Here is an 11,402-nt window from a genome sequence, read left to right as displayed (position 1 = left end):
CTTCAACAACAAAAAATTGAATTGCTAAACACAGATTAGCCACAGACATACGCAGCAAAGGAAAAGGAAGGCTAATCTTTCTATGGTGAAAATGTCGCCTTTAAGATATCATTTGATCCATTTCCCATTGTGTGGGGATTGAACGATGTTGTGTAGCCTCGTGAAAAACTGATCAAAGCGATTCACAGTAAACACATCGGCATTCGACTTCATGGCATGGTGGCACATGAAACACGGATGTGTCTCTAGCAGATAGTACGCGCACCACAGCAAACATTTTGCACAATATATTTAATGTGGTTGCGACGAAAATGACTGTTACAGCTGCTACCTTATCACACGCCAGGTGTGGGAGAAAGGTGTGATTCATCTTACGCGCTTAGTGTGCCCCTTCCTCTACGCTGCATCCCTTCCACACTAGTTTCCAACCTGTTTGTCCAATTGTTTGCTTCTAGTGGTTTTTGTATGCGTGGTACCTGTGGCATTAAGGTTACTACTTTGTCTATTATAACTTTGTGATCTAGCTTTGCTTTGTACTCTTCGTATTTTTTTCATATGATTATTAGAGTTACTATCGTTACTAGTGCTATCATTTTTGCTATCAACGGTATTGCTAAAGCTACTACTGCTAATATTGTTACTGCTATCACTATTCTGATTCAGTGTATGATCAGTATTGGATTGATGAATGGCTTTTGTGTTGCTGAAAATTGGGTTTACAGCAGCAGCTGCTGCAAAGGACAAACCTGCAGCAACCTCAGAATAACTATCATCATGCGCTGTGCAGGTTAAACTTTGCACCTCGCTCCTCTCGTCCGCTGCATCTGCGCCAGAGCGGTACACCAACGCGGCGGAGCTTGCACCACCATTTTCCGTACTGCTATTTTCATTTTGCGCAGGAGACGACGGCGTTGATGATGAAAGCATACTTCCCTCGCATGACGCTGATGAAGCAGCGGCTACCGAGCCGTACATACCGGATGGTGGTGACAACGTGGACGACGAGTAAGATGCTGCGAGTGATGCCGAAGCAAACGGAGGATTAAGACATACCAATCCATACAATCGCACTGGATCGCTGCCGTGTGTAGTAACGTCACTGTTGGGACTTTCCGGAGTCAGTGCTACACATTCGAATTTCCTCTTCAGTCCCGACTTTGCCAGTGTTACGGGGAGTGGTTCTGCCGACTCGGAGGGCAGTGGCGACTCCTCCCTCGGTCTTTGCATTTGCGAACTGTGCTCGAGTAGTTTATCCTTGTGCTGCCCAGGATCGTCCTTTTTCCTACTCTCCTCTGCACTTGCCGGAAATGCAGTGCGGCCAATGCCCATCGATAGCAGATCGATGTCGTACGATACCATATTTGGACTCCCAAGGGTTTGCAGCTCGCACGCAGGCACAACTTGCCCGTGCGGGTTCGTTGTTGCCGGACTTTTTGAACGCCAATATTGCAGCTCCGTTTTACATTTATTCAATTCCTGTATGGAAAATAGAAGCAAATGTTTAAGTCCCATCTTTGACTATAGTCGAAAGTCTAAAACACAATGATTTCGAAGGGTTAAGAATTAGAATTAAAAATAAAATCCCATTTCGAAGAGTTCCAGAGCTTTCCCTCTTTTTAAAAAAACAAGGAATGCTTTTTTTTGTACCACGTATATCAATTAAACAATGGGATAGTTTGTAGTAAGTAGCAAGCAAAAGCGACGCAACAAGGTGCACTTGCTTTACCTGTAGAACAGTAGAAAATTTTCTAGAGAGTTCATCATTCTTTTTATCCGTTTCATCAAGCCGATTCGCAAATTCAAGCGTCTGTTTCTGCTGCTCGGCCAAAAGTTTCTGTTGTTCCGTGATTGTTTTGGCCTGTTCGGTTGCTTTGCGTTTGCAAGTACGCAATTCGCTGCGCAAAACCGTAAGCTGATTATTGTACCTATAAGCAAAGAGAGAACAACGGAATCATCATAGGTGTGATTGCGAAAACAAGAACAAAACAGATTGCACCCGGCTTGGACAGGTTTTTGTGTTTTTTGTTTGTCGCGAGCATTTCTTACCGTTTCATGCCTTGCTTGATCTTGCGTATGCCCTTCCGCAGCACCATATTGCTTTGCGGCGGGGACGATGAATTCGAATGTGATGTATCGCGGGAAAGGATTGACGATGAAGTTTCGAGGGGCGCAAAAGACTTTGTACTATTTGCTGTAATTGTTAGATGTTTGAAACGTTTAACATTAACACAAATTTAGGCACAAATATGAAGAAGGTAACGGGTGGTACGTACTGAAATATGCAGGTAAATTTGGCTCTATGTGCTCCTTGAAATATTCCATAGCCATTGTAGAGAGATCAAATAGCTCATCGGTTACTTTGAACGGTCGATCTAGGGACGGCGATGTGCGAATGTAATTTAACACCGAATACACCTCATCTAGAATCTGCGCAAAGGCAAATGGGAAATATAGTTTTAAACAGAAACAATATTTTGTTGTCGAATTAAGAAAACAAAATCGAAGAAACTAGCAGCTCACTTACCCCACCAGGAAAGAAACAGCAGTGCTTCCGTTCGATATGTTTACCAAATGTCATTTGTAGCAAAGATAGCCGCATGTAGCATGTCTCTAAAATATCACATTCGCAAGCTAATGGATGATTTCTTCGGGCAGATTCTCTGTAGTACAATAAAAGGAAGGTTAAAGCATCAGCTAGATAAAGTGAGTCTTAAAAATCGCTGCTCCACCTTCATATTACCTGCGGGGCATTTTGGCTTTGACTGTTTGAAACCTTGTGTGCATCTGATTCTGTAGCTTCTGGAACGTCGAGTTCAATATTGAACAGCACACCTTATTCATTTGACGAGATATCTGAAACATTTCGAGTTTATGTCATAGTTAAATACATAATTTTTTGCGGTTGACCAAGCAGTACTTACCACTCTCATGTGGGCAATTTTTTTATACCCCACGAAAGAAAATATGTGTTCCAATATTTCCGTCGGCAGTTCCATCAGGTTTATTTCTTGGTTCTGCTGTTGCTGCTGCTGAACTTGCAGTTCGCCTGTTGCCATTCCTGTTGCAATGATAGTTAAACTATTACTGGAACTGGCCGGTGACGGCCCGGATGAAGTGGTCGGAGACAACGGCTGATTCGTGTGCTGTGGAAACGCTGTTAGTGCTTTAGAATGCATCGAGGACGTAATCGTCACAACGTTAGTGGGTGTGTTGGTCGATAACGCCGTTGGTACGGTGCGGCACAATTGTAGACTGGATTCTTCCGACGTAGCACCAGTCATTTGACGTGTTGAGACCATCTTGATGAGTAATCTAAAAAAATAAAAATAAAAACGTTACACAAATTAAAATCAGCTCATTAATAAATCATTGTTTGGTCATATGTTCTTCGATTTTCTTCAGTAGTGTAATTTCCATAAAATTTTGGCTCGCCAGCTTTGGCTTCCTTGGACTGTTTTTCACTGGACAGTACATGTGTACAGTACATGCAAACGGTTCTGAAATTCGCTATGGGTTATACTATTATTTGACTCTGTTTTGTCTCATCATTCAACTCATGATAAGAGAAAGAGCAAATCAGCATTAGTAGTTGCAAGTCCTGGGAGCCTTTTTGTGTCATTGATTGAAGTTTATTTTGCTCAATCAATGGCAAAAAATGTACGATCAACAACTTTACAATTATGTTTCAACCAAGATAGCTTACGCTTTGTGGATTCTGTTAGAAGATTACCATATGCAAAACAATTGTGAAGGATACAATTTTCTCTAGCAGAACATGTGAAAAACTTGGAATGTTCTTTGAGCTAACAGAATACCCAGCTATCCAATTCCGTTTGGACTATCTGAACCGTAAATGGCTGTATGTCACCAAAACATGATATTTTCTAAAAGATGTTGCATTTTAGCAACTTGATAGGTCAGTTTTTGCTTATTATCTTCTTTAAGTCCACAACCTTGAGAGGTAATTGTCTGATCCTGGGAAGACGGTGCGTACGGGCGAGATTCAATATCCAGCCCTGTAATCACAAGACAAGCCCCAGATTGTAATTCATCTACCACCTTTCGTCCTACAAGATCACTCAGCACCAACACTTTCTATACTAGAAGAATGATCTGGCCACGTTACAGATAGAAAGGCCGTACTGCTTACACTGTACTATGGGAAAATTTGACAATAATTCGATTTAAAATGTAATCGTCTTTTTCGACACTACAACGGTGAGAAGCCTTGTATTGAATTTTCGGGCCGCCTTCACTAGTAGGCTCATTTTCGGGCCGCCTTCACTAGATGGTCCGGATGAGACTTGATAGTGCTCCCCCCTTCGTGTTCGCGGCAGTGTTAAATATGTAATGGGTAAAATTTTGTTAACCATTATCACTGGCTTTACAGTGCGTTTTGTGCTTGCTGTACAGAATACCTGACTGCAAAGGCGTGTATTGTCCCTTCTCTGTTTGATCATCCGTTGTAAAATGATTTATGAACCAACTACCACACTCTCTGCACTGTGCGTTTACGGAACGGAAGTACCGTAAGCACAACTAAAACATTGTTTTTGATGCTTTTCTTTTGTTTTTGAATACACTAAACCCAGCAATGTAATTTTACTTTTCCGATCCGACCGGTCGATTGCACTGTACTAGCTAAGCTCTAAAATACCATCACTACCATTTCTAAAAACTGATCAATCAGCCGTGATCGGAAACAATCAATCGGACCAACCTTTTCCCGAGATAAATAGCTAGATTATTGAAATCAATTGAACTTCGCACAACACACAAACCCATACATCAACAATGTAAAGAGTTGCCCCGTAGAGCAGGCAATGGAAAAACTAACACCAAAGTCCCGTCGATTCTCACACACAGCGCCGGAACATGTAAACCCTCCTCTGGGAAGATGGTAACACTTTCGTACACTGCACTTACTTTGATGTGTGTATAGTGTTCGAATGCGGAGTGGCTTCAACAATGATAGCTTCCTCTGGGGCTCCGCTGGACCAAGGTGCTGTGTAACCAACAATCAAAGACAGTAGCCAAACGGGCACAATAGAACAGAGCTTGCTTGCCTGCTTGCTAGCTGCTGTATGTTTCATTTGATGGTTGTTGCTGGTTCTCTACCTATAGTTGTGTCTCTTTCTCTCTCCCTCCCTTATGTGCGCGCGATTGCTCCCTTGCATCCGCTCTCTCGCATGTAAAATGATTCGGTTCTGGATTAAGCCAGACACACGAATGTACGGACACCAATTTTGCACGACAAACAATACAGCACAAGCGAAGCGATTGAGGAGGCCAGGACCATTTGGCCTGAACTAAATTTACTTTCTTCCAACACGGAAGAACTCCATGGCTTGCTTGGATGTTTGAAATTTTGTTTTATTCTCGTGCGATTGAAAAGCTTATAGCAACAACACCCAGGTCTGGCATTCGCACATCCCCCATCGCATTGCACGTCGAATGCAGCAGAATCGGAAGAAGCGAAAGCAACAAAATCACATTGTTAATTCAGCAATAATTGGAATGGATCTGGCTGGCCAAGCCACCAATGTAAAGGTAGGTGAGTGTAGGCAACACTGGTCACCGTACCACGTACAACGTAAGAGGGCTCTCTAGCTGCAATTAATTCACTTCCGTGTTGCGTGTATCGGGTTTGATCACAAAACGACCTACTACATTACTCCTGGCCAAACTCTTACCATACAAAACCAGTGAACACTTTTGCAAAAAACCAACATAAATCCGACTCAAACACACGCACACACGAATACTGCCGTCACGGAAAATAAACGATGGCAAACTTACAATCAAGCAAGAGCCTTGGCTGCGGTGATAGCTGCTGCAAATAATGCACTCACTAGGGTAGGGATTATTGGTCAGGATCTACAACGCCGTGGCTGCTAGATATACATTAACGAAACACTACGATGATGACCAGCAACACTGTTTCGACTACTGATTCTGCGGGTTCTGATGCACGGCGATTAGAACAACCACGAACTGGTTGCCACACGTATGGAAAAATGGTCCCGATCCGAAATTTTGTTTCTCGTCTCTGTTTCCCTGTTCAATCGCGTAAGAAAAAAAAGAGTTAACCAAACAGTTTGACAGATCAAACTGCCAAATACACTGAAGGCCGCAGAACTCAAAATGACATTCCATGAAACGGATGTTTTAATTTAAATCTACACTTTTGTACAACACTTGCTCCGGATCGTTGGAATATTGTTTTGTACATTTTGCAGGATTTTGTTTTCTTTGCCGCATGGCACTAGATAACCAAAGGGGCGGAAAGTTGGTTGAATCTTTTGGTTTTTTGCTATTATATTTACACGCGGCTTGTCTGTCAAGTCAATCCGTTGGGCCCGTATGTAAAGTGAAACAACTCATTTTTTTTATTTAAATTTACATGACTATTCCACGCTTTATCGTTAATGGAAAGGAAGCTTTGAAAAGAATAAATCCTCGCATGTAGCGGAAAATGAGAAATATCCGAGCAAATAATTTTAACATTAACAAACCATCTAGGAATTCGATGGACATATTGGACCAAATGAATATCATTTGGAACTGGTTCGAAATACTGTTAAAGCCACAAGAACCAGAATAGCTATGGAAACTATGGCAACCGAGAATTGCCAGCATTTTGCTGCTGTGATCCCAAGCTGTGAGATACACCTCTGAACAAGTCTAAATGATGTCAGCAAATCCGGAAGACCCGTCACTGGAAGTCCCAAATTGAGATGGTGCTAGAGCGTGGATGAATGTCGATTGGAAACAGATTAGAAGACCGGTGCAGAGCTATAATGCCTTACGTAAGGTGTTGTTGGTAAGTAAGTTTTATTGTTTATTTACACATAAATCTAACTGCATCAACTGAAATAGTTCATGCAGCAGGTCGAGGCGCTTAGAAGTAACAAACACGTGAAGGATGTTGGGTACCAGCTAGCAGCAAACCCCCTACGCACTTCTATACACACTACTTATATTGATGGTGCCTTGTTTCCCTTTGCTAACACTGTTTGGCAAAGCTTAATTTAAAATATCTCCTGTTTACTATACACCTTTCATTGCTGCTATTGACCGTCAAATTGTCGTACTGCGGTTCTTAGCCAGCAAAGACTAGCACGAAAACTAGGTGCTCACTCGCTTCGTAGCCCACGAGCCAACACTAGGTGCAATATCCAAACCATTCGTACAACTATATTGCAAATTAACTGTCGTCGAAGACAGCTAACCCCTAAACTCGTCATTCACTTTGAGTTGTTTTTTTTTTTTCTTTTCAAAGAGGTATTTTCGTAGCTGCATTCCGATTAAAAACCATCCGACTGGTAGGAGCACACTATAGAAAAGTTGCAAATCTGTCTTCTGCATTAAAAAAATTGATCTCATTTTTCCGATCTGTGCTGTGTCACTATTATCGGCCCCTTTAACTACTAACTGTTCTACCATGACTTGTTTTTCCTCCTTTCTTTTGCTACCCTTAGTCAAATAGTCAACTCTGCGTATAAGGGAGCAGCATTCAATCGAGATTATTGTCCCGGAAAGAATTAACTGTGACACCGCGCGTTAATTAACTGCAACTTGTCTTAAAAGATAGAACGTTACTTTGCTTATGAACATTTTTTCCAAAAACAAGGATTAAAAATATAGAGCTATATATATAAGCACGTAACAATTCTGCTTTCTTTCGGCGGTCATACGGTTCCCAATTCAGTTTTCCGTATTGAACGCAAATTCCTTGATTTCCAGCAGGCAACGTCCGTATTCTTCGAGAATCATTAGCTCGGAGGTACGCATGCTGCAGCCACGCTTTAAGCATTCGTCGGCCTGTGCCACCATACACTGCACGGTTGCCTCTATGACATCCATCGTCATAAAGTTGTGCGGCTGTTTGGCCGGTGGTAGCTGGGAGAGATCGGTGTCCAACAGGGAAGCGGAACGCTTGAGTCCTACCGCATCGCCGCTTGAGCGTCTCTTGCCTGTGCCAGCATCTAGCTTGTCGGGTATGATAAGAATGTTGCTGTTTGAACCTTCCTCAACCGATTTCGTTGACGCATCGTTGGAAGAATAGTACTCGTAAACCATATCAAAGTTTTCTGTATTGCGACAGCCTGTAAATGAACGTGGAGAGTAAATGTAAAACAAACCATTCTATAAGCAATGCAATGTTGGGATTCGACGAGCTCTACGGGTGGGCAACACATTACCTACGCATTTACAGTTGCTGGAACATGGAATTTTGCCTTCGTAACACTCGCAGTAATTCTTCAAACACCCGGAGCGTTTGCAGTTGCAGCCCTTGGTGTGCAATCGCGTCCCGTCGTCCGTCGATCCGATGGATCCGATTTTCGGTCTAAAATTAAACGGTACAAAATTGCAAGCTTTTCTACTTTCGTTCAATCGCTCGGCAGGAATCATACGTACTTGAAAGCATTTGGATTGCGCTCCAGCGTCGATCTGATAGCTTTCTGTCGCTCGTTAGCATGATCGAACGTGTTGAAGCAATCCTTACAATTACAGTTGTAACAGTACTCGCCATTCGCGAAACAATCGCAGTACAGCTTTAAGCACTGCGACTTTGTACAATTACACGGTCGTTTCTTGTATGCCTCCTCAGGAAAGCCGTAGCTAGCAGATGTGACGACGCGCGTAGAATCTTTGGAACCATCGGCCGCTTTCACACCACTACCGCTCATCGACTGTGCCGGACTATTCGCATTCGCCTTGGCCGGTTCGGTGGTTTTTGCGTGTGGTTCTTGTTTTAGAACCACCGCATTAACACCACCTTCCTCGGAAGAAGATGCACCGTTCGAAGGTACTAGCTGCGATTTTTGGACAACCGTTTGAATGCTGTTTAATTTTTTCGTAGCTTCTTTCGCCAAAACAATGCGAGTGGTACCGGAGCTGCTGTCGGCGTTTAGTATGATCTTTTTGCCAGCGGACAGAATCGATGGTTTGCCGATGGTAGCAGACGCCGCGGCCAGGTTTGTGCTACCGTTCCGTATAACAAACGTTTTATTGTTTTGCATGATGATTTTTGATGGCCCCGCTTGGATGGTACCGGCGGTGGTCGTTGCCGCACCTGCATTGAGCACGGTTGCAGTTGGTGCCGCACTCGCGACGATACTGCTCGCCTTGTTCGGTGCTTGCATTACAATCTTTTGTGCGCCAGTGGTGGCCGATGGGCGCTGGTTTAACAAGCGCACATACTGCACTCCCTTCCCACCGGGCAGGGTGACCGCGTGCAGTGCTGCATTCGCCGGTGCTGCCACAATCTTCTTCGGTCCCGCGACAGCCGAGTTTAAAATGACCTTCGATACTTCGCTGCCACCGGTTGTGGCCGGGGTGGGTTTCACTAGCTTGGTAGCGCCTGTCAGAGAAACGGTTTGACCTACGACGCCGGGTTTGGACATTCGCAGCACCGTTCCCTGCAACCCCGAAGGTAGCGGTGCTGTTTGTGGCACCATCTTAATCGTACCTCCGGGAATTGTTTTCATCGTGATCGTTTTCATCGCTTTCAACCCACCAGTAGATCCCGGAGAGGTCGGTATGGTTTGTGCTGGTTGAATATGCATCACCGGTGCTTTCGTATTGAGCACTACCCTGTTGGTGGGGCTTTGTAGCGAGGCAGCGGTAGGGTTAGCTACGGAAATTACTTTCTTCATCGCAGTAGCCGGTTTGTTGGAAACGTTCACGATCATGGTGCCATCCGAGTTGAGCAAACGGTAGGACGTGGTTGCCATTGTGGGCGTTACGGAAGTGCGCGACGTGTTTAGCAGCTTCATCGGTGTCGTCGTCGTCGTTGGTGTACTGCTGCCTTGTGGTAGTACCATCACTTTGGGAGCCATACGCTCCGTTCCGGAACTGTTGTTGCCGATCTTTTGCAATCCAGAAATGGAAACAGTAGTTTTAAAAGTGGGCATTGTTTTGCTACTGTCGGGTTCAAGTTCAATCTGGCCTGGTTTTTGGTCATCTTCGTAATTTTCGTACTCCTTAGGGACGAAAGAAACGTAAAATTAAATAACTGCTTAAGAAATGTAGGCGATCATCCCAGCAACTAACCTCGTCAGTAGACACACCAGGCTGGTTAGTTTCTTCGACTAAATCTTCCAAATCGATATTTATGGTGCCATGCTCCATTTCGTCCGTTTCGTCTTCGGTCGTATATTCTACCAAATCCTGCGAATCGTTGTACGGCTCATCCTCGATATCCCTCAGCTCTTCCATTATGGCCAACTATTGTGCTGCAACAAGAGATGCATGATGAAGTTTGTTTTGTGGAACCGAGCGGGTTATTTCACTATCTCATGGTGCTTGTGTCAGAATTATTTCAAATGTCAGCCCATACAATCTCTAAATCACTTAAAATTAACATCTTTTTCCAGGAAAGCAAGCGCCCGAAAGTCTTTGCCCCAGTTTACGCAGCAAACGAATGGGATTGCTGCACCATCTCCAGCAAGAACCATTTTGAATCTTTTGAATTCAAATTCAAAACAAAAACAGCTTCTTTCAGCCATGTCCGGAGACAGGGCGGGAGTTGTCCGAATGGAGACTGGGGGTTGGAAAGCACTATTACGGTGATGGGTTGAATTTTTTGACCGCGTCGTTTTTCGGCCTGTTCCAAGCGAAACAAACCAGGCATGTACACTTACCACCAGAATGCAAACGATTTGCTTGAAATCTTCACTCGGAGAGCACTATTTGCGATGCACGCGGTAATCCGTATCCAACAGCTCCGTAGCTCTGTAGCCGTCACTATATCAATAGCGCTCGGTGCACTGTTGTGCTTTACACTGAGTTATGCAGCACCAATGACCAAAGTCATGCCACAAGCTTCTAACCGAACGTATCCTTTTAAGTCCGCAACACGTAATGTAGCCTAGTCCGAACGAGATCGGATGTTACGCTACGGGGAAGCAGGATTTAGCTAAGCACAACACTTTTTAAGCCTGGTCGGTTTTGCTTGCATCAGTTTTTCACCCGAAACGACGCGTTTATATTTACGTTCGCAGCGTTTCCAGCAATCACTCCACTGTCATGAGCGCCTATGAACCGTGTTTCGCGTGGCCCGCTACCGAACGCGGTGGGTCAGTAACGTTGTTTAGGAGGAAAAGCGAAAATAAATTTCAAAATTAAATTTATATTCCTCCGTTTTTATTCGCTGTGTTTAATTCTTTTTTGATGCTGTGTCGTCGATGTCAAAAATCCGTCGAGCAGTTTGACTAGTCGTTCGAGCACGAAACTTTTCCTCGAGCACCGTTTACCAAGGTTGTTAGAAAATACGTGGACGCTAGCGCAATACAATCGAGCAGTTGAGCGCATCACGCAAAATGAGCGCAAAGCGGAAATTACATTCGTTGTACCGGTTTTCATCCATGTAACCCTTGCTGCATTATAGGCAACAA

General features: G+C 43.9%; 2 protein-coding genes across 5 annotated transcripts; both read right to left on the bottom strand.

The window, feature by feature from the left end:
* Positions 1–19: 19 nt before the first annotated feature.
* On the bottom strand, positions 20–6,082 carry LOC118504776. 4 transcript variants are annotated; one of them, XM_036039706.1, is made up of 8 exons: positions 5,800–6,082; positions 2,922–3,312; positions 2,741–2,853; positions 2,525–2,660; positions 2,274–2,427; positions 2,047–2,191; positions 1,727–1,925; positions 20–1,476 (listed from the first exon to the last, which is right to left on the bottom strand). In XM_036039706.1, the coding sequence occupies exons 2-8, from the start codon at positions 3,297–3,299 to the stop codon at positions 418–420; spliced, it is 2,184 nt and encodes a 727-aa protein (XP_035895599.1). In that variant the 5' UTR covers positions 3,300–3,312; positions 5,800–6,082; the 3' UTR covers positions 20–417. The 4 variants fall into 4 exon arrangements, with proteins under 4 accessions (XP_035895599.1, XP_035895600.1, XP_035895601.1 ...); XM_036039707.1 differs by having other exon boundaries at positions 5,853–6,076; XM_036039708.1 differs by lacking the exon at positions 5,800–6,082 and adding an exon at positions 5,694–5,783.
* A 728-nt stretch (positions 6,083–6,810) lies between these two features.
* LOC118507931 (protein lin-54 homolog) lies at positions 6,811–11,201 on the bottom strand. The gene is made up of 5 exons (XM_036047234.1): positions 10,650–11,201; positions 10,060–10,241; positions 8,422–9,989; positions 8,205–8,350; positions 6,811–8,108 (listed from the first exon to the last, which is right to left on the bottom strand). Exons 2-5 carry the CDS (start codon positions 10,222–10,224, stop codon positions 7,708–7,710), a joined length of 2,280 nt encoding a protein of 759 aa, XP_035903127.1. The 5' UTR covers positions 10,225–10,241; positions 10,650–11,201; the 3' UTR covers positions 6,811–7,707.
* Between the last annotated feature and the right edge of the window lie 201 nt (positions 11,202–11,402).

This window comes from Anopheles stephensi, chromosome 2, assembly GCF_013141755.1.
Source record: "Anopheles stephensi strain Indian chromosome 2, UCI_ANSTEP_V1.0, whole genome shotgun sequence".
NCBI lineage: Eukaryota > Metazoa > Arthropoda > Insecta > Diptera > Culicidae > Anopheles > Anopheles stephensi.
This window is presented reverse-complemented; position numbering and strand designations above follow the sequence as displayed.

Coding starts and splice junctions, on each gene's coding strand:
- LOC118504776 (XM_036039704.1), bottom strand. CDS start 5,093: ATGAAACATACAGCAGCTAGCAAGCAGGCAAGCAAGCTCTGTTCTATT. Junction 3,313..4,926: donor AACACTATACACACATCAAA/GTAAGTGCAGTG, acceptor TTATTTTTTTAG/ATTACTCATCAAGATGGTCT. Junction 1,926..2,046: donor ATCAAGCAAGGCATGAAACG/GTAAGAAATGCT, acceptor CTTTGCTTATAG/GTACAATAATCAGCTTACGG.
- LOC118507931 (XM_036047234.1), bottom strand. CDS start 10,224: ATGGAAGAGCTGAGGGATATCGAGGATGAGCCGTACAACGATTCGCAG. Junction 9,990..10,059: donor CTGGTGTGTCTACTGACGAG/GTTAGTTGCTGG, acceptor TTCGTCCCTAAG/GAGTACGAAAATTACGAAGA. Junction 8,351..8,421: donor CGCAATCCAAATGCTTTCAA/GTACGTATGATT, acceptor GTTTAATTTTAG/ACCGAAAATCGGATCCATCG.